Source organism: Engystomops pustulosus, chromosome 3, assembly GCF_040894005.1.
Source record: "Engystomops pustulosus chromosome 3, aEngPut4.maternal, whole genome shotgun sequence".
NCBI classification, from domain to species: domain Eukaryota; kingdom Metazoa; phylum Chordata; class Amphibia; order Anura; family Leptodactylidae; genus Engystomops; species Engystomops pustulosus.
This window is the reverse complement of record NC_092413.1, coordinates 146,610,474-146,638,355: the sequence shown is the minus strand read 5'-3', so window position 1 is coordinate 146,638,355 and position 27,882 is coordinate 146,610,474. Positions and strand designations below refer to the sequence as shown.

Genomic DNA, 27,882 nt, shown 5'->3' with positions numbered 1-27,882 from the left:
CTCCACCACACTATCAAAAATCATCTTAAATGACTTTTTAAGCAAGAGAAGGTGCATTAGTGCCTTTTGTCAGACTCTGGAGCTGATCCACTATATAGATCACATATTAAATAAAATGCCCTTTGTGCATTCCAGAAGTTTGCCATTCCAAAAGTCTATTGTTTAGAAGGACATATGAGGTCTAAAATATAGTCTAAGAGCAGTGGAACAGGTCCACTTCCACAGTTCAACACACTGGTTTTCACTTAATTGAAAAGTTTTTGGTAGAAAAAGGAATTCCTTTTGCCATATATTGAAATCCATTGTGGAACTTTTAAATCCATTATGTGAGAGTTGGTAAGGTGGCAGCAATCAAGAAGGTTCAACAACGGCACTTGAGGGTTAACAGCCGCTGCAGCTGCTAATGAAAAAATTATTACGGACAACCCTTTAACACTTCACTTTACTTACATGGCACATGTTAAAGGGTTAAATATGGAAAGTGTGAAGATACGATTTTCAGGGCCATAAAACCAAAACTACCATTTTATAAGGCAAGGACAGACTTCTACCAGAAGTTGCGTTACATTCCTCACAGCACTTTAGCATAATGCTAAGCAACATTCTGCACCACATATATAAATAAATGTAACACTGACATTGTATATACAGACCTATAATTCTTTGCATAAATTTTTTTAAACATTTTTTATGTTTCTGTTTTATATCATATTTGATTTTATTAGTGGGTGTACAAGTAGATGCAGGAACAGACATGCACATAAGAGGCTCAGATTTAGCTCTCCCGTAAAAAAAAAAAAAAAAAATTCACTTGATATTAAGTTGGTTGCAAAAGTGCGTGCTCAATTTGTTCCTCATTTTAAATGTTGCAGCCACAAAACATTTTATTGATATTTTACACAAAGGGAGCAACACATAGTATAAAGTATTTATAAAGTGTAAAGAAAACGATAGGTTGGACTGAAATTTAGTTCATGCAATTTCACCCACAAGCCAAACATCCCTTTTGGCGAGTAGTTTATCTGGCTAAGTCACAAAAGGGTTTATGACCAGGCCTGAAAATCCCTTTTTAACTATATTTTTGTGGAGACATGGTGGTGTAATGCCATTGGGAGCTATGAAACAAAAAAAGAAAAGTTGTCTCTTGCTGATTTGGATTAGATTATTTAACTAAAATTAGAAAGAAAACTATAAAAATACTGTAAATGCAAATTATTTAAGTTGGATTTAATATTCTCACAACCGGCCAATTCTCTTTCTATAGGCGATTGGTGTCACCTGTCTAAATGCCACTGATGGTGCTACACATTAACACCCCCATCTTGGAGGGGCGATCTAGCGCACCCACAATCCCAAAGCTACCCCCCACCCCTTCCCAAAACTGTATTTGAAGGTGGCAGATCAGAATGGCAGCCATGGGAAGCTCTCATATAGAAGCAGTATATTGTATAAGCTATCAGACCACCTATGGCCATTTAGGGGACTGGAATCGTGAAAAAAATGAAAGAAAAATTCGAAAAAAATTGCATCCCCACAATCCAAAAATGTCCAATCTGAAAATGGGGGAGCTGTCATCTGCACATTGAAAGCTCTAAAAACAAGAATATGGTGCAACTTTGCCAATTCCACCACCTACCTATTGAAAATGGCATGGACCTGTGTAATCGTTTCCTTAAAGTATACCTCTGCTGCGATGAGCTAAATAGGTGTGATATCAAATTTAGCAACTACACACAATATGGCTATTATAAAAAAAACTTAACAGTGTGAACATTGGGCATTAAAACATTTTTGTATGCTTCTTTATGACAAGTATAATTCCTAAATCCATACCCTACACAAACATGGTGAGAAATATTTTGGTAAGTTCTGTCAAAACCTGTTCTGTTTGTTCTTGCATGGGGCTACTCTTCTGACTGGTCTCATCTGACAAGTAGAGGAAATAGGGCTTGGCATTTGTCTCATCTGCATTTATTACAAGGCTTTTAAACTAAATTTAGTAATCCTGAAAAAAATATTACAGTGCAAGTTCACCGAGCGGCAGGCAGGAGTTATGTCTGCTCCTCTGGTGACATTCAATTCATAACCAATGTTTTAATACATATATTATGGGAGTGGAGGAGCTGGATCTCGGGACTGAACAATTTGTTCACAATGGGGCACATTAACTTACCCGTCGCGTCGCGATCCCCGACGTACGTTGTCTGACGAGGATTCGTGTGTGCGGCGATTCAATAAGATCGTGCGTCCAATTTCCTGCATGTGTCGCTTCCCCCTGAGGTCCGCCAGAGTTCACCTTCTTCCAGGTGCATGCGAGTGCTGATCTTGCGAGACAATTTGTTTTTTAAATTCTGCGGCTTGTCTGAACCAGTAGGGTTGCCCATCAGCCACACCCCCGATTTGTGAAGTATGCAAGCCGGCGCACATGCGCCACAATCTGATCACATGTGCCAAAAACCTGGGCCAATTCAGGGCAAAAAGGAAAAATTCGGGAAACCCAACAGAATTAGTAAACCCGCGGACCCTTAGTAAATGACCCCAAATGTGTATGTGTTCACATGTCATTTTTAATACACATATGGGGGCATATTTATCACACACTTGTGCTCGTATGATATTAAAACCCCTGCCACTGCATGTTCGCAGCGGCATACATAAAGAGGCTTTCGCCTCTTGATGTATCGGGGCAGCCGACTGCGCAGCGTTTATCCTACGCCCCAATGGCGTGAAGGTGGCGGATCGGGGCAAATAATCGCAAATGCTAGCACTTGCGATTATTTGCCCTTATCTGCCAAGTGCTAGCAATAAGCTAGCATTTGTGCAACCGCTAGTGGCACAGAGTCCCTGAAATAATCACAGAAGTCCTGATAAATATGCCCCTAAGTGTGTATGCCGGGAAACCTCCAGACAGTCTGAATGCATCCACAAGCATACTTTGGAGCTATGACAAAAGTTTTCTTTTGGCCTGCGTCCGGTCAGTATGTCAACATACAGCAAGAAAAAGGATGCAATTTTTTTTTTGTAGAATAAATTTTTCATCCTACTGTAAAACTGATATCTGTAAACTGACTTTTTTGCAGCAGTGAGGAGGATGAAAAGTCTTTCATCCTGTGTTTCATGTTGTGTGACGATACATAGGGAGGCCATAGTGGCCTATGGGAGACAGATGCCACTGTATAGCCTCCATCTCCAGCCTCCGCTAAACGAAGACCTTTACTGATCCCCCAGTGATTTAACAGTCGTACTATGGTACTGTAAAGTTGTGAAGATCACACCCTGAATAACAGCAGCTAATCAACACTGCAAAATCTCACTCAACTTTTAGCAGGGGAGGCTGATTTGCACTACATGCTTATACAGTGGGATGCTTTGCTACATTCCAACATTAGAATAAATTGTGAACCCTCCTGAAGTACGTTTAACAGGAGGTAAAAAATATAAAATGTGAAAGTAACCTTAGATTAAATTAAGCCGTTATTAATGGCAATTGATTTGGGGCTTCAGAAATTTGAACAGTTGGGGAGATAAATTTGCAGTCATAGCACACACGTGCCTGAATATAAAGAATGATATTCAGCTAAAGAACACTCAGAATACAAGATCATGATTCTGTTCAGAGTAGGGGGAGCCAATTTCCTTACTATGCAAAATGTACAGAAACACATTTGCAAAGTTAGGTCCAGACAACCCTGACATTTCAGGTCTACGGGATGTACGGAAATAGTTCTTAAAACAAGACCAAGCAGTAGTTAGGATAATAAAATCTCTTTCCAGAGCATGAACACTCATTATTATTGCATCAAAGCATTTCAATAATTTTCCAACAATTTTTGATTAAAAAAAGTTTCAGGCTTCTTTGCTTTTTCTGAAAGAACAAACATGCCTTAAAAAAGGGAGCCCAAAATGGTCAGAATGTCTTCATACAATTGGGGTTTAGGGTTCCAAACCTTACAACCAAACAAACAGTTGTCTTTTGCTGCATTCATGACATTCATGAGTGGAAAGAAATTGGGGTCTGGTGACTTAAGGCCACTTGGCCCCTCTACGCATGATTACTCCACACAGTGAAACAGCTCAGCTTACTGTATCTGCATCCAATGTTTAGAGCCTGTGCAGTGAAGCGAGGTGTACCAACAACTGTCCCAAGTCCCCTTTTCATCCAGAATCTCAGGAATAAAAAGATTTGGTACCCTAAACTTCAATTGCATAAAGGCAAGCTGCTAGAATAAGGGCTTAAAACTACTGGTGGCAAAAAGAAAAACAATGCACAAATTTCAAGGAAAAAGCAGGAAAATTATCTCACCCCCATATGTACAGGTGTACATAACGTTATGGAATTAGAGAGTTCTCTTATTGTGAAATCTCTATTAAATTCAGGAAAATTGTAAAAATTCCTTGATTTTGTAGAAACAGAAATGTGAACAGATACTTTATCAAGGCAAACATTCAACATTAAGCCATCAACATGTAAAGACATAAATCCCTTTTATTATTTCAGCATTTGGAAAAAAATACAAGAAAAATCATGTATTGTATGAAAGGCCCCTTTATAGATGTAAATGACCCATAACAATATAATTATCCCATCAAAGAGTTCATGAGATAACTGGGTGTGTTCTATTCTGATACCTGCGAGACCAAATGCTACACAAACTTCCAGGAATGTCAATTTAACACAGATGATATCAGAGTAATAATGCCATCAAGCCCCTGCTGCCAGTCATGGAGACAGCTGAATTAGCCCTACCTCTAAGGATATCAAAATACAGCATTAAGACAGTTCCCAGGATGTACAGTAATCTATGACAAAAATAACCTCATGACTACCAGGCATGTTTAAAAAAAATGCAAGGTAGAGTTGTCCGTAATATTCACTGTACAGTAGGAATAACTAAAAATAAAATATTCAAAAGCATACAACACATGGCTAAAAAGAAATTCAACAGGGACATTATGTCACTTACCGTAAATAATACAGAACAAGAATTTACATTTTTTAAAGAATTCCAAAAAGACAACTACAGCACAACGCGATCACATTCAACTGTGGCACTGTCATTGGTGGAGAGGTAGTTATCTTTTTAATACAGTGATCATCCGCCCTGTGAGGCTTCAGCCCGCAAGTCCTCTCCATAGAGACTTAACACAGAATTGTACTATTATGGTTCCCCTTGTTAACCATAGAACCTTCCACTGGTGTGCCCAGAATTTTTCACAGGCCTCATGTAGACGGCCATTTCTTCACCAAGGCCAGAACCCAGGTGAAGCACATGGCCGTCTGGAGGAAGGAAGACGTGCTCACTGCTCCCCTCTCTAAAGATGGAGTGCAAGAAGAATTACACTACCTTCACTACCACCACAGGGACATGTATAACAGTGAGCTAGAGAAATCAACACACAAATTTAATACCAAGTTCTTGTAGTACAGTAGGATGCACTTTGCAGTGTACTTTTTGTGCCATGCATCAAAAAACAAAACATAATTTCCATATGGCAGTCACTTAGCCATCAGAGTTTTGGTTGCGGGGCGTCCCCTCAAAATCAGAAGCACCAGGACATGATCCAAGACCCACAGAGTGCCTCTCTGTACACACATTTAAAGGGAATCTAACCAGGAGACCCATTTCAGCACTCCCCCAGTCCCCACAGAGCATAGTACATACACTGCCAAAGTGTTTTTGTATAGAAAATTGGTTTTACAGAAAAAAAGATATGTTATATTGTACCTTTCATTAGCATCTGCTGTGTGACTAGGCAGTTGCCAAATGGGAGAGGCTGGAAAAAACCTATTTTTTTATACAAACACTTTGGCAGTGTATGTAGTATGCTCTGTGGGGACTGGGGGGGTGCTGAAATGGGTCTCCTGGTTACAGATTCCCTTTAAAAGGGGTATTCCCATATCAGCAAATTAATGTTAATGTTTTTACAATAAAAAGTTATACAATTTTCCAATATGCAATGCCTCACAGACGTCTAGATCTCTGCTTGCTGTCACACTATAAAAGAGTCTATGTTTACTTCCAGTGGAGAGAAATCTGACCATGGTCACACAGGTGCAAGGCTCGCTACATCACACAGCTCTGATTACTCTGATATGAGGAGTGCACCTGTGTGACCAGGTCAGATTTCTGTCCACTGGAAGTAAGCATAGAAGCTTGACAGCAAGCAGAGATCTAAACGGAAAAAGAATTGATACAGAAAGTATATTGGAAAACTACAACTTTTTAACGTAAAAACATTAATTGGCCGAAATGGGAATACATTAACAGATTACAACATGCCAACATACTGTTCTATAGTGCGCAATCTGTTATACATTAGTACGGTAAATTTCTCTGAATCCCGTTTAAGGTAACGCCACTAACAATATCTTATCTTTTCTCTGACTATCTAGTATACAGTATGATTACAGGCAGTTAAACTAAAGGTTAAACACTATGGAAAATTTTACATTTGACTTAAGTCAATGTACAAACCATGTTCTAAAATGCCAATAAGTAAAAGGTTTAAATTATAGGAATAAACTATATTTTGAGTAATTTCATTGGTTTTAATAAGGTAATATTTCTTAAAAACTTCTTTTAAAACCAGGTGACACTATTTTCCAAAAGTAACAGACAGCCAATAGTCATTAACCCCATAGTGCAATAAGACATACCTATACGTTTTATTGCGCATGGGGGAGTATGAAGAGGGCTAACGGGCTAGCACTGATCACAGGTGTTAACCCTTTGATCTGCCAGCGGCATTAACGACCTGTCAACGCGTGGGCGGCGCCACCTTGGCTCCGATCTTCGTTCCCCGCTCATCGGGGAGCGCCGATCCGTTGCCATGACAGCCTCGGATCACACAAAGATCCGAGGCAGTCATGTTTTAGGCTATTACAATGTGCGATTTGGTGTGCAAAATACTACAGTATGGCAGTACAGGCAGTCCCCTACTTAAGGACACCCGACTTACAGACAACCCATAGTTACAGACGGACCCCTCTGCCCACTGTGACCTCTGGTGAAGCTCTCTGGATGCTTTACTATAGTCCCAGACTGCAATGATCAGCTGTAAGATGTCTGTAATGAAGCTTTATTGATAATTCTTGGTCCAATTACACCAAAAATTTTGAAACTCCAATTGTCACTGGGGCAAAAGAAAAAAAATTGTCTAGAACTTCCATTATAAAATATACAGTTTCGACTTACATACAAATTCAACTTAAGAACAAACCTCTAGACCCTATCTTGTATGTAACCCGGGGACTGCCTGTATATGTTTGCATCAATCAGACAACCTAGGGTTAAAGTAGCCTAGGGAGTATGAAAAATAGTAAAAAATAAAAAATTATATTAAAAAACCCTAAAAATGCAAATCACCCCCCCTTTCCCTAGAAGTCATAAACAAACAGTAAAAATCAAACAGATTGGGCATTTTCGGAAGTGGCGATACCTAATCAAAATCTAATAAAGTTTTTTCACTGCATTTAACCCCGTAACGGAAAATAGCGCCCAAAGTCACAAATGCCATTTTTTGCCATTTTGAAAAATATAAAAATTCAATAAAAAAAGTCAAAAGGTTGTACAATCCTAAAGATAAAAGCATTGAAAAAGTCAAAAAAAAATTTTTTTTTGGTACAGGTGGTTTTAATTTTTGTAAATCAAGAAAACATAAAACCTATAAAACATGCGCACAGTGAAAGACGTAGAAACCAAGCCCACAGGAAATGGCGCAAATGTGGTTTTTCATCATTTTCACTGCATTCAGATTTTTTTTTACCATTTCCCAGTAGACTGCATAGAATATTAAACACCACCACTATGAAGTGCAATTTGTTACGCAGAAAACAAGCCGTCACACAGCTCTTTACATGGAAAAATAATAAAGTTGTAGATTTTTGAAAGGGGGGGGGGGTGAAAAATAAAGACGTAAAAACGAAAAAGGGCCTGGTCCTTAAGGGGTTAAATATATCATGTTCATTACACGAATATTAGTGTGCAACAGATTACATTAGTCAAACCCCCCACCATGCCCCCAAGAAAGCTTCCACACATCCATTACTCATCTAACACTCCATCCTCCTTCCACTAATAGAACAGGTTTAAAGTAAACGACAGAGGCAACACTGAACCAAAAAGGGTTCAAATGTTTTACGGTATATTGTCCTCTTCACTAGAAACTTTAGATGAGAAATGTGATATTAAAATTGTACTACTCAGATCTTAGAAATAGGCAGCTAGTGTTAGGTAGTAGCCCTGAAGATCTGTGCAACCATACTTTTGTTTGCGCCATTCATAGCAAACAAATTTATGTTCCAGGATTGTAGCTGGACTTGTCTATGAATGCTATGCAAGTTCACTTCGGAAATCTCAAAGCCCAGTACTCCTGGTGCTTATAACACTTGCAAAAAAATGGATAACCACCTCTGCTGAGGTGCTATAACCATCTACCACTGATAGATTTCATTGTAACTGCTAGAAGAGAGAAGAACATATAAAGCACAATTTTACACCATTGACATTTTCAGGGGGCACAAGTAAATGGCTTTGTGTGTAACTCCAATGTTTTAAATTGATGTCCAATAAAGACATCTGTAGATATGAATATATCTATTTTGCTCTGTGTGTTTAGTGCTGCTAGGGGTGTGTATTGCCATTATAAAAGGGCTATGATAAGAGGATGCACTGGATATTACAGGGGGATGTGATGGCGATAGCTCTGCAATCTTAAATCCCCTTTCCATCCAAAACTCACCTTTTGATCAATTTGAAATTAGATGGAATATATTTGCCATAAAATGTTGCAAGATATGCCAACAAATACATAAGCGCTCTGCAGGAAACACAGTGGGGGAAGATGTATCAATCGGTCCCTGCCAGAAAACTCGATTCATTTGCACCCGAAAAACTGGGCACCACATTTATTGAAAATTTTAGACCAATTTTAGTCCGAGTCCTCTGTAAAAGGTGTGTGTCCTCTAACTAGGGGGCATGGCCAGACTATATAGCCAGGCTCTACTGTGATGCAGCAAACTAGACCAACTAATAAGAGGTGCAAAGTACAACATCCCAGTCTTCTATGGCACCAGATTAATCCTCCAACAGTCAAAGACAGAGAAAAAGTTGGATGCGTACAAGGAATTAAATAACCAAAAATTCATTTATTAGTACAAAGCATGACAATAACAAGACATCAAATATTATAAAAACACTTAAAAATACACCCGATGGGTGTATAAAGCTTCCAGGGGCAGTAATCCCTTACACTCCCCATCCACAATCCATAAGTAGCACAGGTAAACAAGCGTTTATGAACAACATAGCATGAATGGTCTAAGAAAACCTCTAAAAGGCAACAATGAAATAAAGTGCTCTGTGCAAAACCATGTAGTATAAAGTAGGACCTGAACAACCCTCAACCTGCTCATACAATACCCATAAAGGAGGGAGCCATGTGGTGCCAGGTAATGGGAGGAGAGCCAGGGAGGCAGGTCAACTGGATGGGGAGTGGAGCAAGCCCCACACGCATCGTCAACAAACTGGTGACTTCCTCAGGGGTAAGTGATCAATTCATGAAGGTGTCTTGTTTAAATATCGAGTGGTGGTCCCCCGCGCCGGGGAAAGAGGCCTCTTTGGTTTGGTTTTGCACCGAGCACTTTATTGCATTGTTGCCATTTAGAAGTTTTCTTAGACCATTCATGCTATGTTGTTCATAAACACTTGTTTACCTGTGCTACTTATGGATTGTGGATGGGGAGTGTAAGGGATTACTGCCCTTGGAAGCTTTATACACGGGTGTATTTTTAAGTGTTTTTATAATATTTGATGTCCTGTTATTGTCATGGTTTGTACTAATAAATGAATTTTTGGTTATGTAATTCCTTGTACGCATCCAACTTTTTCTCTGTCTTTGATTGTTGTATTAACCTTTGGGATGCGCAGATACAATAGTAATTTATACTGTGGTGGTGCCTGCTCTATTGTTGTGTAGTTGATAGATTAATCATCCAGCGTCAGACACAGGGATAGATCTGGTGCAGCAGAGAACTGCCTAGTGTTACTCTGCAATGGTCTAAGGACTGACACAAATACATCTCCCCCCATAATGGTTTATATATCCTTGGTAAAATTCTTCCTTCAAGAATATTAATATACATCATAGAAACTTTTGAAATATAAAAAGACTGAAACCTTCTGTATATTTATCTTTGGTTATGTCATTTCTGAACACAGGATGGCTGAACGGCAAAGAGAAAGACTTGCGTAGACGTGCTGCTGCTGGAGGCGCTGATAACCCCATCACTGAGCACAGCTGTCACTATCCCAGAAGGGGAATGTACTGAACCCTGCAGTGCTTTCATGTGCAAAGTTTTTGCATCCAACTCTGTTATATAATGGTTTACTAGCACACACTCAATACTGCATTCACATCCTGATAAGGGAACATAAAACTGGGGTTCATTCTACAGTGGATGACCATATTACAAATATAGAATTTAAAAGGGATTGGCCACTTTACCATATGTTTTTGTAGTGTGTGTGGGAGCAGGATACAGGCAGCCCCCAGGTTATGTACAAGATCGGTTCTTTAGGTTTGTACTAAAATTGAATTCGTATTCAAATCGGAACAAGTATATCTAGCAATTATAACTCAAAAAAAATATAAAAATTGTCCCTGTGACAATTAGATTTTTAAAATTTTGTTCCGTCATGGGAACAGGGATTATTAATAAAGCTTCATTACAGAGACCTTACAGCTGATCTTTGCAGCCTGGGACTAATGTAAAGCATCCAGAGAGCTTCACCAGAGGATACAGTGGGCAGAAAGGCAAGTCTAAGGCTACATTCACACTAATGTATGGAGGACGTATATACGGCCGATATACGTCCTCCATACACCTCAATGTGCACTGCCGTTGCCCGCTACGGTACGGTACAGTACGGGCAACGGCAGTGTGAATGTAGCCTAAGGGTGGTCTCCAAGTTGAGTGTTCTGGTAATTTACATCTCTTAAAAAGTTGTACTCCAATTTACATATAAATTAAGTCATCAAGTGAAGTCTCCTGTCTTACTTCACTCAAGGGAGCTGCCTTAGGCTGGTGCCACACATGACGCTTTGAGTTTGCAAACGCAAACAAAGCCCCACCCACCGGGGCGCGGCCCGATCGCATCAGTGTTTCTATGAAAACGCCTGCGATCGGGAACGAGCCGCTGGTGTTTTGTGTTAATTTAATGCAAAACACCGGCAGCCCGCCCCGGCATTTACAAACGCAGGCAAAGCTGCAGGTGTGGCACCAGCCTTACAAGGAAGCTAAAAGAGCCCACTAGTGGAGCGCCCATGGCAACAAGTCTCCACTTGCCTACATGGTGGTTTTAATTGGCAGTCTCCGTAAAGAGAATTCTTACTTCCCAACCCTAGTCACAAGCCTCTCAGCCAAACCAGTTTCCTTTGCTGTACTGAAGAGACCCAACAAGGTTGAAATTGTGCAGTCTACAGTTGGGAATCTGTGTCAGGAACCACCACCCTGTCAGGAACAACATCTTACATTCCGTAATACAAACACAAGGATCTGGCAGGGTAAATGTTCATGGACGTCATTTATTGGTCAGGAATATCTGGCTGATTAGGCAAAAGTTCTGTACTGCTTTCTTGAAATGTTAAGTGAAGCCTCCTGTGATAAAACTGTGATAAAATGCAAGCTTCAGAGACCTACCTCATCAAGCATTGCATATACCATGCCTAATGTAGAGTCCCAAGTAGTCTCAAAAGCTTGCAATTGTTATCTGCTTTAGTTAGCCAATAAACTGAGGACTCAACTTATCTATATAACCACCAGCTAACACAATGCAAAGAATCTTATATTGACAAGAAAATGGAGGAAAAACAATTTTATATCTGCATCGTGCGCCAAACACACTGTAGCATATCAGATATTATTTTACACTCCCTTACACAACTGCAACCCAAATTAAAAAAAAAAAACTATTCATAAACCAAAGTAAAACAGTTTAGTAAGATACTTCTCACAAAGAACCAGTATTAATAATTTTTAAAAAATATGAACTTTTATATTGAATACTGTATTTAAACACTTAATATTAACCAATAAAAATGTCTCATGCTACAGTAAAACTATTTGGATTCAAGTTTTAAACATGAAAAATATTCACCTGGTCCAGCCTTAAAGCGCCTTCTTCAAACCGTTGCCTTCTTAAATTTTGAGCAATAAGATGCAGGTTGAGAACGGACTTCTGAATCTCTTCAACTGTGTGATCAGAGGATATAGGGGGCAGCTCTCCCACATCAGGACGTTTGTTTGGAGACTCAATCAGGCTTTGGGCATGATCATAGCTCAGCTTCACACATGAGCAAATAACACTTCGGCCAAACCACTCTTCAAGAATCTAATTTTTCCAAGAAGGAAAAAATTGAGAACAAGGTATTTAGGAATTGAAAGGATAAAACAAACTTAAAAGAAAACCAACCACTGGAAAAAAAAGGCTTGAAAAACTGTCCTCTGCTCATCTTCATCCCGGCGCTGTCCGGTGCTAGCCTTGAGATGCTGGCAGACTACGTCATGTGAGAGGCGTGAATTCATCAATCCTGGTGTTTCAAGACTAGTGACTGACAGATTCAGGATTAAGATGAAGAGGACAGTAGGTAAGAGTTTCTAGCTTTTTTTGTGGTTGATTTCCTTTAAAGGGAAACAGTCACCACAATTTACTGACCCAAAATAACTGCTGAGTGTAGCTGGGGGTTGCTAATGCTTCGGAGCCAGAGCCCTGGGGTACTTTGCTAAGGGCCCACAAAGCACTTCAGCCTAACTTGCATATTTCTAAACTTAACTATTTGCATGGAAGGAGCTGAAAATTAAAAACAAAGTTACGGTTGGCATGTGTCAGTAAAGCACTGCATAATATAGCCGTTAGGGTAGGTAGGTAAATCGTGGTGACAGATTCCCTTGAATTGCCCACCCTGAAACCATCCTGCATTTTGTGAGCGGTGACAGATGGTATAACTAAACATAAGGGTAAGGATGTGACAATATGAATAGAGTCAGTCCTGCAATAAACAATGTGTAAAGATGGGATACATAGATACATATGCAAAGGAACAGTTACTGCTTTGTACAGCAGCCGCAAGGAAATTGAAAATAAAATGCACCTAAACCAAACATGGGAAAAAAACTTGCAACAAATTGACCCAGAGGAGGATTTCTACCCAAAGCAAGCTCATTTATGCTTGACATTTTCACCATGGCTTTTAAACAGTGAAAACAAAATCATACTTTTAAGCAATTAACCAATGGTTCCATTTCAGCTCTTACATTGGAAATTAGGTAAACCAACAGTTATGTTCACATTTCCTAAAGATTAACTAGCATCAGGGAACTTTTTAGAAATGACTGCACGTGTTTGCAGGTATGTGTATATCTTCCATACTGGAAATTATCATCATTTTTATTTGTATGGTGTACACCATGACCCACCCACTGACTATTACAACTTTACATGTCAGGCAGAGAAAATGTTTCAGCCATTTTTTGCAAACTCTGCACATATACACTTCAAATAAATGAGGTTCATCTGGGTACTGACAAAAACAAGTGAAATATCTGATACTGGTTTATTTTTCAGGCTGTGCACGTCCTGTTCAGCACTCAAGCAATAAACAATGGCCATCAGAGAGCTTCCACAGCTTACAAGTTCATAGGGAACATGCCTGTTTGTCGGCCAGTTCTACATGTCGATGCAATAGGGGGCGTCAACGTACCTTAATCTAACCCTGCAGGGAAAGTCAATCTTCCCACTACATAAACAGCACTTCACAATACATGATGGATGTATTTAGTGCAATCACAGATGATCCAATATTACACTTCACCTTTATTTTACAAAAATATTAATGTACTTACCTTTCCCTGTGGAGTGATTTTCCATATGACAGAAAAGGTCAGCCTGTCTGCCATTGGGTTCAAACTGCAAAGCTCTTCACAAAGTAATCTGGGCAACATAGGGATAACCTGCAAGCCAAAAATAGTGGTCACAAGGGGGCCTTTACAAAGTACGACAAGAAAAATGGTTACATGGTACGTTATTTGCCCTTAACTTTATCATTTTGGTTTCTATTTTGGATTCTGTGTTTTTCTTAGTAGTTTACAAGGTCAACTTCATGTATGCGTCGGGCAGCTGTACAGGCTAACCTAGATTTGTGTGAAAACACCCCATGCTTGACCACTCTGCTGGCGGCTACACCCCTCTACAGCCAGGTGCAAAAATAATCACAATTACTTAAGGTGTGCAAGAAATTGCAATTATTTCAGTGCTTCAACATCAATGCCACTTATGAAAGTTCAACCAGTCCAGTTATCAATCAGCACGGATCCACAGAAAGTTGCTCAGGTAGTGCGGCACATCCACTGTGGCAGGGAGATTAGTTTTTAGCAGCACTAGTTTCTCTAGAGTATGTAAAAATGTCAGGAAACTGCTACCTCCTCTGTTCAAGGAGAATCAAATCGGAGCAGTCCCAGAGCTGCCAAATTACCTCCAGAGAGCCACTTGTATCCACGTGCCTGCACAAACTGTCAGCAACAGAATCCTGTTTAAGGGCCTGACATCCACATGTAGTGTGCTCACAGCCCTACACCATGCAAAGGAAAATTGGCAATTGCCAAAGAGCACCAAGATTGACAAGTTAAAGCAGGGTCACACTTCGAACGTGTCAGAAGTGACAGTCTGGAGAACCTTCTAGTGCCTGTAATATCCTCAAGCATGTCCGTTTTGGCAGTGGGTTAGTACAGGAGTTGACTGATGCCTAAATCCAGGTCTGGGAGATCGCTCAAGAGAACATCCACTGCCTCATCAGGAGAATCTGCAGTTTTTGTAGGGAGGTCATACAGGCACGTGGAGGCCACACTCACTGCCAAGCCAAATTCCTTGTCTTAAAGCATTTCCACTGAAGCTGGATCAGTGTAAAATTTGAATCTCTACTTTGATTTTGAGTATCATTCCAAATCTAGATGTCCATGGGTTATTAATCTTATGTTGAACAATTATTTCTGTGTTTTATTGTTCAACTTATTCCACGGAGCAAAACAAAGAGCAACAGCAACTTGAATATTTCTTTTACCGAAATCTAGACTGTATTTTGTGTTCCCTTAACATTCTTTGAGCAGTGTACATTTAAATAAACATGTGAGGGAAAACGTAAGGATACATGTAGCAGTCAAAGTCCTGAAGAAATCCTCATTGCGCAACACAATATTAGGACTTGGAAATGTACAAATGAAGTTTACTAGGCTTAGCTACTGTAAGGGAAGGGGGGGGGGTAATTCAGCACTTCCTCCCTGTCCACACTATTGGTTTAGGTGCAAACTAATCAATCAAGTTAGTGATTACCACTTGCCAAACCGTTCAGTGATTGTTAATAGGTAGGAGAGCTCAGCAGTTGCACACTGAGTGAAGTTTTTTTTTTTTTAAAACTAATCTACATAGAAATTATCAATTTCAGAGTTTCTGCAATGTTGAAATTGTGTCTCAAGGCAGTCATGACTATTCCCAGAATTACAGCATTAGGTAATGCAGCACATGCTCTAACAGAGGACGTGCACCTTTATACCAAGCATACATAGGAAGTGAGATGAGCCAATACTTCATAAAAAGGCTCCTGGGTGTGCTAAGGATTAGTGTAAAATTGAATCCAGATAATGTATCTTTTAGAGGTAGAATTACCTTATCAACTCTGCTAAATACTAAGGAACACAACCAAACCCTTAGAGTATGAGTAATCCCAATATACAGATTACATTTAAAGCAATATCACAAATAAACACAATTCATCATGATGCACACAAAACAGGTTTAGGTTTCACATACCTATTATTTGGATAAAGACCTCCAAATTTAGCAGTAGGAAATGTACCTTCTATACTAGAGTATAAGCCGAATTTTTCAGCAGGAAAAATGTGCTGAAACCACCAAACACACAAAAAAACAAAACTCACCTTTCTGGCGTCCCCCACAGGTCTTCTGCTCTATCAGTCTGGCACAATGGTATTGTGTGTCAACAGACAGCACATACAAATGATGTCAGCGGTGGCAGCTGATGTGAGAGCACGGACCTGCCGCTGACAGACTGATCGCACAGAAGACCTGCAGGGGTCGCCAGAAAGGCGAGTTCTTATTTATTTTATATTTTTTAATCAACTGGCTGCACGACAGGTAGGGGGATGGCTATATACTGGGGGAATATGGGCTGGCGGCTATATACTGGGGGAATATGGGCTGGCGGCTATATACTGGGGGAATATGGGCTGGCGGCTATATACTGGGGGAATATGGGCTGGCGGCTATATACTGGGGGAATATGGGCTGGCGGCTATATACTGGGGGAATATGGGCTGGCGGCTATATACTGGGGGAATATGGGCTGGCGGCTATATACTGGGGGAATATGGGCTGGCGGCTATATACTGGGGGAATATGGGCTGGCGGCTATATACTGGGGGAATATGGGCTGGCGGCTATATACTGGGGGAATATGGGCTGGCGGCTATATACTGGGGGAATATGGGCTCTACTTGGTCAAATAGTCCTTACACAGCCTGGAGTTGTGTTTGGGGTCATTGTCCTGTTGAAAAATAAACGATGGTCCAACTAAACGCAAACCGGATGGAATAGCATGCCGCTGCAAGATGCTGTGGTAACCATGCTGGTTAAAATTTTGAATAAATACCCAACAGCAAAGCAACCTCACACCATCACATCTCCTCCTCCATGCTTCATGGTGGGAGCCAAATCTGTAGAGTCCATTCTTTCACTGGTTTAATGTCTATTCCTTGTGTTCTTTAGCCCAAACAATTCTGTTTGTTGCCTGTCATCAGCAGTGGTTTCCTAGCAGCTTTTTTACCATGAAGGTTCCTGCACACAGTCTCCTCTTACCAGTTGTTGTAGAGATGTGTCTACTGCTAGAACTCTGAGTGGCAATGACCTGGTCCATCTGTATATTTTCAGTTTCACACTTTTTTGTCAAGTTTATAGCTTCCACACATGTGAAAACCGGTATCCATTGTGTATGACTAATGTCACAATCCTCATTTGAGGCACTTCACCCTGACGCATTGCTCATCACACAGAATATATTTAAACCCCAACCAGGGTTTGTCAAGTAAACTTGTATAAAAGTGTATTGTATAAAATTGTACTGTTGGAGGTGTAGGCGTTATACTTCAGAAATTCAGAAAATATTATTCAGCCTTAAAACTGGAGCTATAGCATATTATGATGTTATATAATCTATGTACACCATCATGTGACTAACACAGTGCAGATTGAACTGACAGCATGTGTGACTAGATTAAAGAAGACCTGTCACCAGAATTTTACAACCAACAATGCCTGCTGCTAAAAGGGTTACAAGTCCTCCACATACTAACTAAAATTAGCTGCCAGTGGGGCACTGTACATTATTATTTATTACAACTGTTTTTCTAATATACAATTTAGCTTGCCTGACTCATGTCTACTGGATTTGACTCTTCTCCTCACCCAGGCGACCAGTGAACAATGCTACCTTATTTTGACTGATAGCTCTGTCTCTTCAAATCACTGCCCTGCCTTCTTGTACTTACAGACTATATTCTAATATTCAACTACAGACCTATAAAGCTCTATTTACTTATACAAAATGTTGTGTAAATGTTTTTCACAGTGCCTTTGGTCACATGACATGAAATGTAAGTGACATTTAAGGTTCCTTAGTGTCCTAACATTAGCAAACCCCATGTACCCCATGTATCTGATCACATGAAATCACAGCATGCCTTTATTGAGGATGGAGTGGAATATAAGTACATTGAGGTATTCTGTGACTTCATTGATCAGATACTTATATCGGGTACATTTTGCAAATGTAAAGGGTATAAGACCCTCAATTACATAACCCTGGTCACATGAGTTAAAGGGGTATTCTCGTCTCAGCATTCACATTCAGTTTGATTAATCTTCCATATATGAACATTTCTTTAATTGGATGTTATTAAAAAAATGTTCCTGTGTGAAGATAATTTCTCATAAATGTAGCCATGTTGTCCCTTAGAAACTAGATAGCTTCCTCGGTTACGACCACGTCTCATTTAGGCAGCAGTGGCCAGACATGCGCTATTGAGCCCTGCCTGACCTCCTGTATTCAGCGATCATTACCACAGGACGGCTATGGGACATGTAGTAACTCTCGAACATTTCATTTACAAACACCTTTTGTTCCTTTGTGCAATCACTCCAGCAGAGGTGGCCGTATCTGAGGAAGCTATCTCGTTTCTAAGGGACACTATGACTACATTTTTGGAAAATTTTCACACGGGAACATTTTTTTTTAATAACATCCAATTGAAGAAATGTTTATGTATGGCAGATTAATCAAACTGAATGTGAATGTCCAGGCGAGAATACCCCTTTAACTGCTGAACAGTAAGGAGACAAAGGGCATAGGGAGGAGTAGATGGGAGGGGCGGCTCAGTAGGACACGTCCCCTCTGATGTCAGGTAATATAAGAAAGTTGATTTATGGGGATGTAAGTGAAACAATTTTTAGAAAGAAAAAAAAAAAAAAAAAAAAAAGGTGTCCGTTAATGGAAACCCATCACTGACTGTTTTAACGCTATTAAAGGGAACCTGTCAGTACATTTTCATACAGAGGTTGTGGAAGAAATCTACATATGGTGGGCAACAATGTATCTCAGTCACAATAAAACGAGGATAAAATAAACAGGCAGTCCCCAGGTTACTAACATGATATGCTTGATAGGCTTGTTCCCATAACAATCCAATATTTTGAAATACTTGCACACAAATTTAATTTAAGAACAAAGATCAATAATAAAAGCTTCATGGTAGACATCTTTGATAACTCCTATAGTTGATTGCAGTTTGGGTCTGAAAGACCAGAGGTCACGCAAGTGTGGTCCGTTTGTAATTAGAAATAGTCCAAGTCAGGAACATATATAATCAAATTAGCGATTTTACTTTCTATATTTGGATACCTTCTGTACAAGGTAGACGCTTGTGGCACGTTCACTTGCCAGCAAATCCAAGGCATTACCTTCGCCAACAAAATAGCTTACATCTGCAATATGGACTCCAACTTCAAAGTTCCCTGCAAAAAAAAAATTAAGACAAAAATAAAATTATTTAATTGCATACATCACAGCAAACACTTCCCTCTAGCGATGGCTGCAACAGAAAAATATCTGAAATCACTGTCATTATTACACAAATATATTAGATCAAAAGTCATACATTGTCAAAAACTGAAGCTAGTCCTGTAAAAAATAAAACTCTCTAACCAGTGTTTTAACACCATATCACCATATCTAAATCATAAAAGGTAGAAATCTGTAGAAAAAAAAAGGTTTTAATTCTTCCAAATAAGTAAATGCTTTCAAATCTGGCATTAAGTTTTTTTTTCTCAAGTTTTCAATTGCATATATCTACTTAAACTTGGGCAAGTCTGTCAATTTTAGAATGCTCAAATTAAGGACAGTATTGGGATTTTTTGAGGGAAATAATAATTCGGTTTTGTTTTGTTTTTTTAAGATGTTCCAGTTATCCAGCTTTTTTACTCTTATAGTAACTTGCAAAAATATGTCAACAAAATGTTTCCTGTATTCGTGGAGTTATATATTTTTGAAATATACTTTCTGTATTCATTTTTTGTGGTTTTCTTGATCTCCACTTGCTGTCTTTCTATAGAAAGCTTAATTTCTAACTTCCAGCAAAAAGTAATCTGACCATTGTTCATTTGATATCACACACAAGAGTAATCTATGCACCTGTGTGACATCACATGACCATGGGCAGATATCTATCCACTGTACACTAGAAATAAAGCTTTCTATAGAATGACAACAAGCAGAGCTCTATAAAGCCACAAGTGACAAAGTATAGTGGAAAACTGTATAATTTAATAACATACTTACTGAAAAGGAACATCCCTGTTTACATTTTCTACATAAGAAATTAAGTTTTGGGTCATAGGTACAAGTAAAAGGTCCCCTCTTAGAATGTAGTATAATTAATTTCTATCTGATATTGAAACATCCATTATATGTTCATTGGGATTTCTTCAACATGGTACTTTATAGCAAGTAACAGGGGTCATATAGCAAATAACAGGGGTCACATACTGGGAAAAAGAGGCCAGTGGTCAGGAGGATAGAAATAAAGAAAAAGGATTAACCGGTAGAGATACAATTGGGAAGAAGCGTAGACTGGCTTGTGTAGAAAAGTCCTTACCTTATCATAAAGCACACACAAACAAACTTTGCTTTTAAAAAACAACTCAATATGACCAAAACCATGTAAAATTGGATTAAAAAAAGAAAAGAAAAAGATGGATATAAAATTAAACTTTCTATTGCCGAAAGGCAAATATTTATGTTCAAACCTGAGCGAGCAAATGACACAATTTCTCTCCATAACAATCTTGACAATTGCAGAAAACTAGAAAACCAATGGGGTATGAGAAAGGAAAACAAACATCTACGCAAGAGACCATCAAACCTATTCAAATGGAAGATAGCAAATGCTGCATAGACAGAAGCAGCTGACAATATATCTTATCGTTTATGAGAATTAGCAGTCAGTCAAAAGAAAATTTAAAAAAGCACTATAAATCCATAGAGCATTTTTGCATATGACATGTGCCCTTCTAACCTCTTCCTAGCTTCACGAAGTGCCTGCCTCCCTGCAGTTCTAAACTGCTTAGCTTGTGTCAGCATTACTCAGAAACCTAAATTTAATAAGCCCAGTGCTATCCGCCTGAACTTTAAAAGCTGGGTTATACAACCGACAAACTGAGAACGATCTTATGACATGAGATAACAGAAGCAGGGAGCCAATCCAAATAAACTGTAAGAAAGTTCAGGATATCCCCCACGGTGGGGAGCCTTTAGCAGACCCCTTGAGATCCCCAAGCCTTTAATGGAAGCCCCAAGTAAATATTTGGTTACATATATTTACATAATGTAAGCGGTCAGAACTCAGGACGGGTCGGCTACGCCTGAAACTTAATGAAAAAGATTAAAAATAAAAAAGGAAATAATTTGTGTCTCTGCAAGATTAAACTTTGACTTTCAAAAAAGTTTAATCTTGCAGAGAAACAATTTTTTTTTTATTTAAAAAAAAAAAAAAAAAAAAAAAAAAAACACAGAACATTTCCACAAGGATCTTCTATATTAAGGAGTTGGGCACTAGATGCCACAGAACACATCTTCATAAAGACTTAACTTTTAAAGGCCACCCTAGAAATCATTAAAACTCCATCTGAATTAAATAAAGTGCATAATAGAAGCAAAACAGATCTTTAAAAATTAATGTAGGAAGCCAACACAAAGGTAATCACCGTATATACTCGAGTATAAGCAGTGTTTTTCAGCACAAAAGAAAAAAAAAATGTGCTGAAAACCCCAACTCTGCTTATACTCGAGTCTATAAAAAGACATTTTTGCCCCTGGCTGGTCCTCTTCTATCCATGGATGTTGCATCATGACGTCACGACGCAAGCGACAGCACCCCCGGGGGATCAGGAGCCGAAACCATAACATAAATGGATAGAAGAGGACCTTTGGGGCGTTGGAAGGCGAGTTAATTTTTTTTTCTTTATAGGCTAGGCATTCCTCAGAGAGGATGCATACTGGGGACAAGGGGCTGGCAGGCTGCATACTGGGGACAAGGGGCTGGCATGCTATATGTTAGGTGGAGGCTGGGACCAATGCATTTCCCACCCTAGGCTTATACTCAGTCAATCGGTTTTCCCAGCATTTTGTGTTAAAATTAGGTACCTCTGTTTATACTCTGGTATATACGCTACCATATTTTCTGGCGTATAATATGACCCCCATCTTTTCTGATTAAAATATATATCTTCATTTCGCCTTTTTCTGGCGCTATTAAACTTTTTTATACTTTGGCGGCATTTATTTCCTGCCAATCTGGCTACTGTACAGGCTTTTGATCGCTTATTAAATTTTTTATATGTTGCAAAATGGCAAGAGGCATTTCAGACATTCGGGCGCAATTTTCCTTTCCCGGTTTAAACACCAGTAATAACTTATTATTTTTGATTACTTTCCCAAAATGTCTGCATTGGCCACTGTCTTCTTTAACCCCTTCCCGACATATGACGTAATAGTACGTCACATGTCGGGTCCCGGTACATGAAGAAGGCTCGCGGGCTGTGAGACCCGAAGCTACTTCGGGTTAACCCACTCATTACAATGTGCTGTCAGCACATTGTAATGTACGAGTAGTAAAATACACATATACTGCCGGCGGCTTCAAACAGATTGCGGCGCATGGGCGCCGCCATCTTTCCGAGGATCGCCGCTCCCCGTGACGTCGTCGGGGAGTGGCGATCCGTCGTCATGGTAGCTTCGGGTCTCACAAAGACCCGAAGCTACTTTGGGTTAACCCATTCATTACAATGTGCTATCAGCACATTGTAATGTATGAGGAGTAAAATCCCCATATACTGCCATACTGTAGTATGGCAGTATATGATAGGATCGTACAGACACCCTAGGGTTAAAGTACCCTAGGGAGTCTGAAAAGTACTAAAAATAAAAAAGTTAAAAAAATTATAATAAAAAAACCTAAAAATTCAAATCACCCCCCTTTCCCTAGAAATGATATAAATAAACAGTAAAAATCAAACACATTAGGTATCGCCGCGTCCGAAAATTCCCGATCAAAATATGATAACGGTTTTTCACTGCGTTTAACCACGTAATGGAAAATCGCACCCAAAGTCGAAAATGGCACTTTTTTCCCCATTTAAAAAAATTTTTAAATTCTATAAAAAGTTATCAAAAGGTCGTACAGTCCTAAAAATCATAACATTGTAAACGTCATCAAAATCTGCAAAAAATGACACCACCCACAGCTCCGTACACCAAAGTATGAAAAAGTTATTAGCGCCAGAAGATGGCAAAATCCCCCCAAAAAATTTTGTACAGGTGGTTTTGATTTTTTTAAATGTATGAAAACATTATAAAAACCTATACAAATTTGGTATCCCCGTAATCGTACCGACCCAAAGAATAAAGTAGACATGTCATTTGGGGTGCACAGTAAAATCCAAGCCCACAAGAACACGGCACAAATGCGTTTTTTTACCAATTTCACTGCATTTGGAATTTTTTCCCCGCTTCCCGGTACACGGCATGGAATATTAAATACCACCATTTTGAAGTGTAATTTGTTACTCAGAAAATAAGCCATCACACAGTTCTGTACATGGAAAAATAAAAAAAAGTTAGATTTTTGAACGTGGGGAGTGAAAAATGAAAACGCAAAATCGAAAAAGGGCCGCGGCGGGAAGGGGTTAAGGCTGTAAATAACGGCTGTACGCACCAGGATGTCACCACGTCTGCCGGTGTTTACAGCAGTAAATAAATGTATTTATTTTTTGTTTATTTGCTGCACTGGATGAATCTTACTTCACCTGACTTTGGAAAAGAAGTTTGGGGGTTTACAAGTAGTCTTATACGCCAGAAAATACAGAAAATGCCAGACAGAGTAAAAACGGTTTATATATTTGTTAATTATATTCTATGAAAACTCACATCCTGATGAGACCAATTCGTCATTTATTGCATATAAACTGATGGATCCCATTGACCATAAAGGGGTCTGTCAGGCTGTTAGTTTTCTTTTATTAAATTATAAAATACACACCATAAAAGCAATGTTAACATAAGTTAGGAGATGTACATAGTCAAATTTCAATGTGACAGGCTCCAGATAAGGATAAAATACCACTTTAGCCAAAATATAGTTCCTATTGAAGACTTGCATGTGGATGGCTACATATTCACGAAACCAAATGGACAAACCTTAGTTTAACAGCCCTTACTCCTACAGCATATTTGGAAATCTGCAATTGGTTGCAACATTTTCTACAAATTATTCTTTTGCACGTCAGTACAGGCGGTCCCCTACTTAAGGACACCCGACTTACAGACAACCCATAGTTACAGACAGACCCCTCTGACCTCTGGTGTAATTTTCTGAATGCTTTACTATAGCCCCAGACTGCAATGATCGGCTGTAAGGTGTCTGTAATGAAGCTTTATTGATGATCCTTGGTCCCATTACAGCAAAAAAAAAAAATGTTTAAACTCCAATTGTCACTGGGGACAAACATTTTTTTTGTCTGGATCTACAATTATAAAATATACAGTTTCGACTTACATACAAATTCAACTTAAGAACAAACCTCCGGACCCTATCTTGTACGTAACCCGGGGACTGCCTGTACTTGGCCCTCAAATTCAGTAAAATTATTTCATAATTCCAGCCAAGCAGTTACCATGATATTCAAATCTGAAATTTCAACAAAGCTTAGATTTAAACAATGCAAAATATCAACACTGTAGTAGAAGGTCTGAGAAAACTGGCTGTTCAGAGTGGCAAGACAACACATTATGAAATCATTATATTTGCTCATTACTTAAAGAATATAATTCTGAAGGTCATCAGACCTGCAGACATAATTCCAAGGTCAAAAAGCACGGCTTTGTTCTTTTCATGGTACCTTAATATGCCCCCAGATCAATTGTAGCAGTGTCGGGCATCTCTCATAGCGATCCGTGTCTTCTGGACACAGATCGCGATGAGAACATTTGCAGTCACTCAAAGAGAGCAATGACCACACAGAGAGCTGCATCAGTGAGGTGAGGGGGGGGGGACATGACAGGGGCCAGGGAAGGGGGAGAACATGGAGGTCTGTGTGTCAACAGGAGGAGGAGGAGTAGGGGGCAATGTGTATACAGGAGGAGGAGTAGGGGGCAATGTGTATACAGGAGGAGGAGTAGGGGGCAGTGTGTATACAGGGGGAGGGGGGGGGGATGTGTCCACGTGGGGGAGGGGGGGCAGTGTGACTACTGAAGGGGGGCCAATAAAAGGGGCCCACTAGGGCTCACCCAGGGGCCCACTAATACAGGGAGCCGGCCCTGGTCACGATCATCCATTTAAACAGAGGTCTACAAATAATTGATATGGTCAATCAGTCTAAGAGTATGGTGGCTGTCAATAAAACAGCGTACACTACTTATTCACAACCCTATAGAGGAGTTTGTCGAAGAAAGTAGCAAATATTTACTGTGGTGGTGGTCGGGGAGTCTCCTTACCGTGGTATGAGTTGATAGTGTAGAATGCCTGGTTAAGGCTCTGAACTCTGGCTATACCGCTATATTTCTCCCTGTTTTACTTGTATGCCTAATATGGCCAAATATTGATCTTTATATTGACCACCACCACCACTGTCTGTTTATATGGGATGTTTTTAATATTGATTGTTGGTTGCCATTTTGTGTACAAATAGAAATAAAGTTATACCGTTTGATATATCTACTTTTGATGAATTTAGAATTTTATTGTGGTTCTGTATACTTGTATTTGGTACTTTTACTATAAAGTAGGCCATGGCAAGCAGCAGAGCTGGTGATACATGCCTGAGCCAGGAATAGGCAGGAGTGATACTGCATTTGGGAGTAAGCCTGCTATGAGTTGGAGAGACCGACAGAGGACACTTTTCTAGTAGACCAGAGCAATATACACTCACCGGCCACTTTATTAGGTACACCATGCTAGTAACGGGTTGGACCCCTTTTGCCTTCAGAACTGCCTCAATTCTTCATGGCATAGATTCAACAAGGTGCTGGAAGCATTCCTCAGAGATTTTGGTCCATATTGACATTATGGCATCACACAGTTGCCGCAGATTTGTCGGCTGCACATCCATGATGCAAATCTCCCGTTCCACCACATCCCAAAGATGCTCTATTGGATTGAGATCTGGTGATTGCGGAGGCCATTTGAGTACAGTGAACTCATTGTCATGTTCAGGAAACCAGTCTGAGATGATTCCAGCTTTATGACATGGCGCATTATCCTGCTGAAAGTAGCCAGATGTTGGGTCCATTGTGGTCATAAAGGGATGGACATGGTCAGCAACAATACTCAGGTAGGCTGTGGCGTTGCAACGAATTTGTACCAAGGGCCCAAAGAGTGCCAAGAAAACATTCCCCACACCATGACACCACCACCACCAGCCTGAACCGTTGATACAAGGCAGGATGGATCCATGCTTTCATGTTGTTGACGCCAAATTCTGACCCTACCATCCGAATGTCGCAGCAGAAATCGAGACTCATCAGACCAGGCAACGTTTTCCAATCTTCTACTGTCCAATTTCGATGAGCTTGTGCAAATTGTAGCCTCAGTTTCCTGTTCTTAGCTGAAAGGAGTGGCACCCGGTGTGGTCTCCTGCTGCTGTAGCCCATCTGCCTCAAAGTTCGACGTACTGTGCGTTCAGAGATGATCTTCTGCCTACCTTGGTTGAAACGGGTGGCGATTTGAGTCACTGTTGCCTTTCTATCAGCTCGAACCAGTCTGCCCATTCTCCTCTGACCTCTGGCATCAACAAGGCATTTCCACCCACAGAACTGCCGCTCACTGGATGTTTTTTCTTTTTTGGACCATTCTCTGTAAACCCTAGAGATGGTTGTGCGTGAAAATCCCAGTGGATCAGCAGTTTCTGAAATACTCAGACCAGCCCTTCTGGCACCAACAACCATGCCATGTTCAAAGGCATTGAAATCACCTTTCTTCCCCATACTGATGCTCGGTTTGAACTGCAGGAGATTGTCTTGACCATGTCTACATGCCTAAGTTGCCCGAGTTGCCGCCATGTGATTGGCTGATTAGAAATTAAGTGTTAACGAGCAGTTGGACAGGTGTACCTAATAAAGTGGCCGGTGAGTGTAGAAGCCAACCAACTGAAGCTCCGGCACATGGGGCAGCCATCTTGGTGGTGCAGTGACTGAGCACTGGCCATGGACCCCTGCTACACCACAGCCTCTTCCTTCATACCCAACTCTAAGGCATTGTGACTCAGCTTCCTGATAAAATAGCCAAGCTGAAAAAGTATATGGATGCAAAGATTGTATCATCTCGAGAACAAGCTCTGCTGTAACAATTTGCTAATTATTGGCCTCCCTGAAAAGGCGGAAGGGCAAGATACGTATTCCTACATAGAAAAATGCCCCGGGGAAACCCTTCCTGATGCCAACTTCTTGACGGCATTTGCAGTGGAACGAGCCCATCGTGTTTCAGCAAAACCCCCCTCATCTCAAATACTCTCCCCACCCGTTCCTGTCGTGATTGCGTAGCAGTAAAGAGAAACTGCTACGATATGATATGATAACTATGGTATTGCTTGCCCAATTTCTCAGCTGCTCTTCAAAAAGATTTGTCCCACCAATTCAGGGAACCTTCGAGGGATGCTTCAATACGCTCAACCATGGAATAACACGCAGAGTGATCTACAATGAACAGACTCTCCTCTTCTCATCTCCGCAGGAAGCAGAAGACTAGCTGCTGAACCAACTCCTCAGGTCTTCAAAAAGCTTAAAGGAAACCTACCACTTGAAGTGGCAGGTTTCAGATGGAAATACCGAGCACCAGCTCAGGGTGAGCTGGTGCCTGAGCTTATTTTTGTTAGTGTTTTAAACCGCTATATTGCGGTTTAAAACACTTTTTAAACTTTATAGCCGGCGCAGGGGGGTACGCGCTCGGCGCTTACCATGCGCTCGGCTACATAGGAAGTGAAGGAGAGCCGCGCACATGGTCCTTTAATTGACAGCAGAATATGTTTCTCTGTATATTTCCCTGTGTCCCCGTGCAATAGCAAAGCTTAACTGTAAACTTGACTATTGTAAGGTGCTTCTGTTTTATGGGGAAGGGGTCCCTGTCCAGTCCCCCGATATAGTGGTTAGTCAATGAAACCCGGCTAGCACATGTTCTGTTTTTCACGGATCAGCCATGGTCATGTGCTG

At 40.2% G+C, this 27,882-nt stretch overlaps 1 protein-coding gene across 4 annotated transcripts in view; it reads right to left on the bottom strand.

Moving 5' to 3' along the window:
- Positions 1-27,882, bottom strand: part of DIS3L2 (DIS3 like 3'-5' exoribonuclease 2) — a 228,516-nt gene that overhangs the window by 56,466 nt on the left and 144,168 nt on the right. For all 4 annotated transcript variants that reach the window (XM_072142472.1, XM_072142473.1, XM_072142475.1 and 1 more), the window contains 3 exons: positions 19,027-19,139; positions 13,904-14,011; positions 12,159-12,392 (listed from right to left, as the gene is read on the bottom strand). In XM_072142472.1, coding sequence (XP_071998573.1) covers positions 12,159-12,392; positions 13,904-14,011; positions 19,027-19,139 — 455 coding nt within the window. The remainder of the gene's footprint in view (positions 1-12,158; positions 12,393-13,903; positions 14,012-19,026; positions 19,140-27,882) is intronic.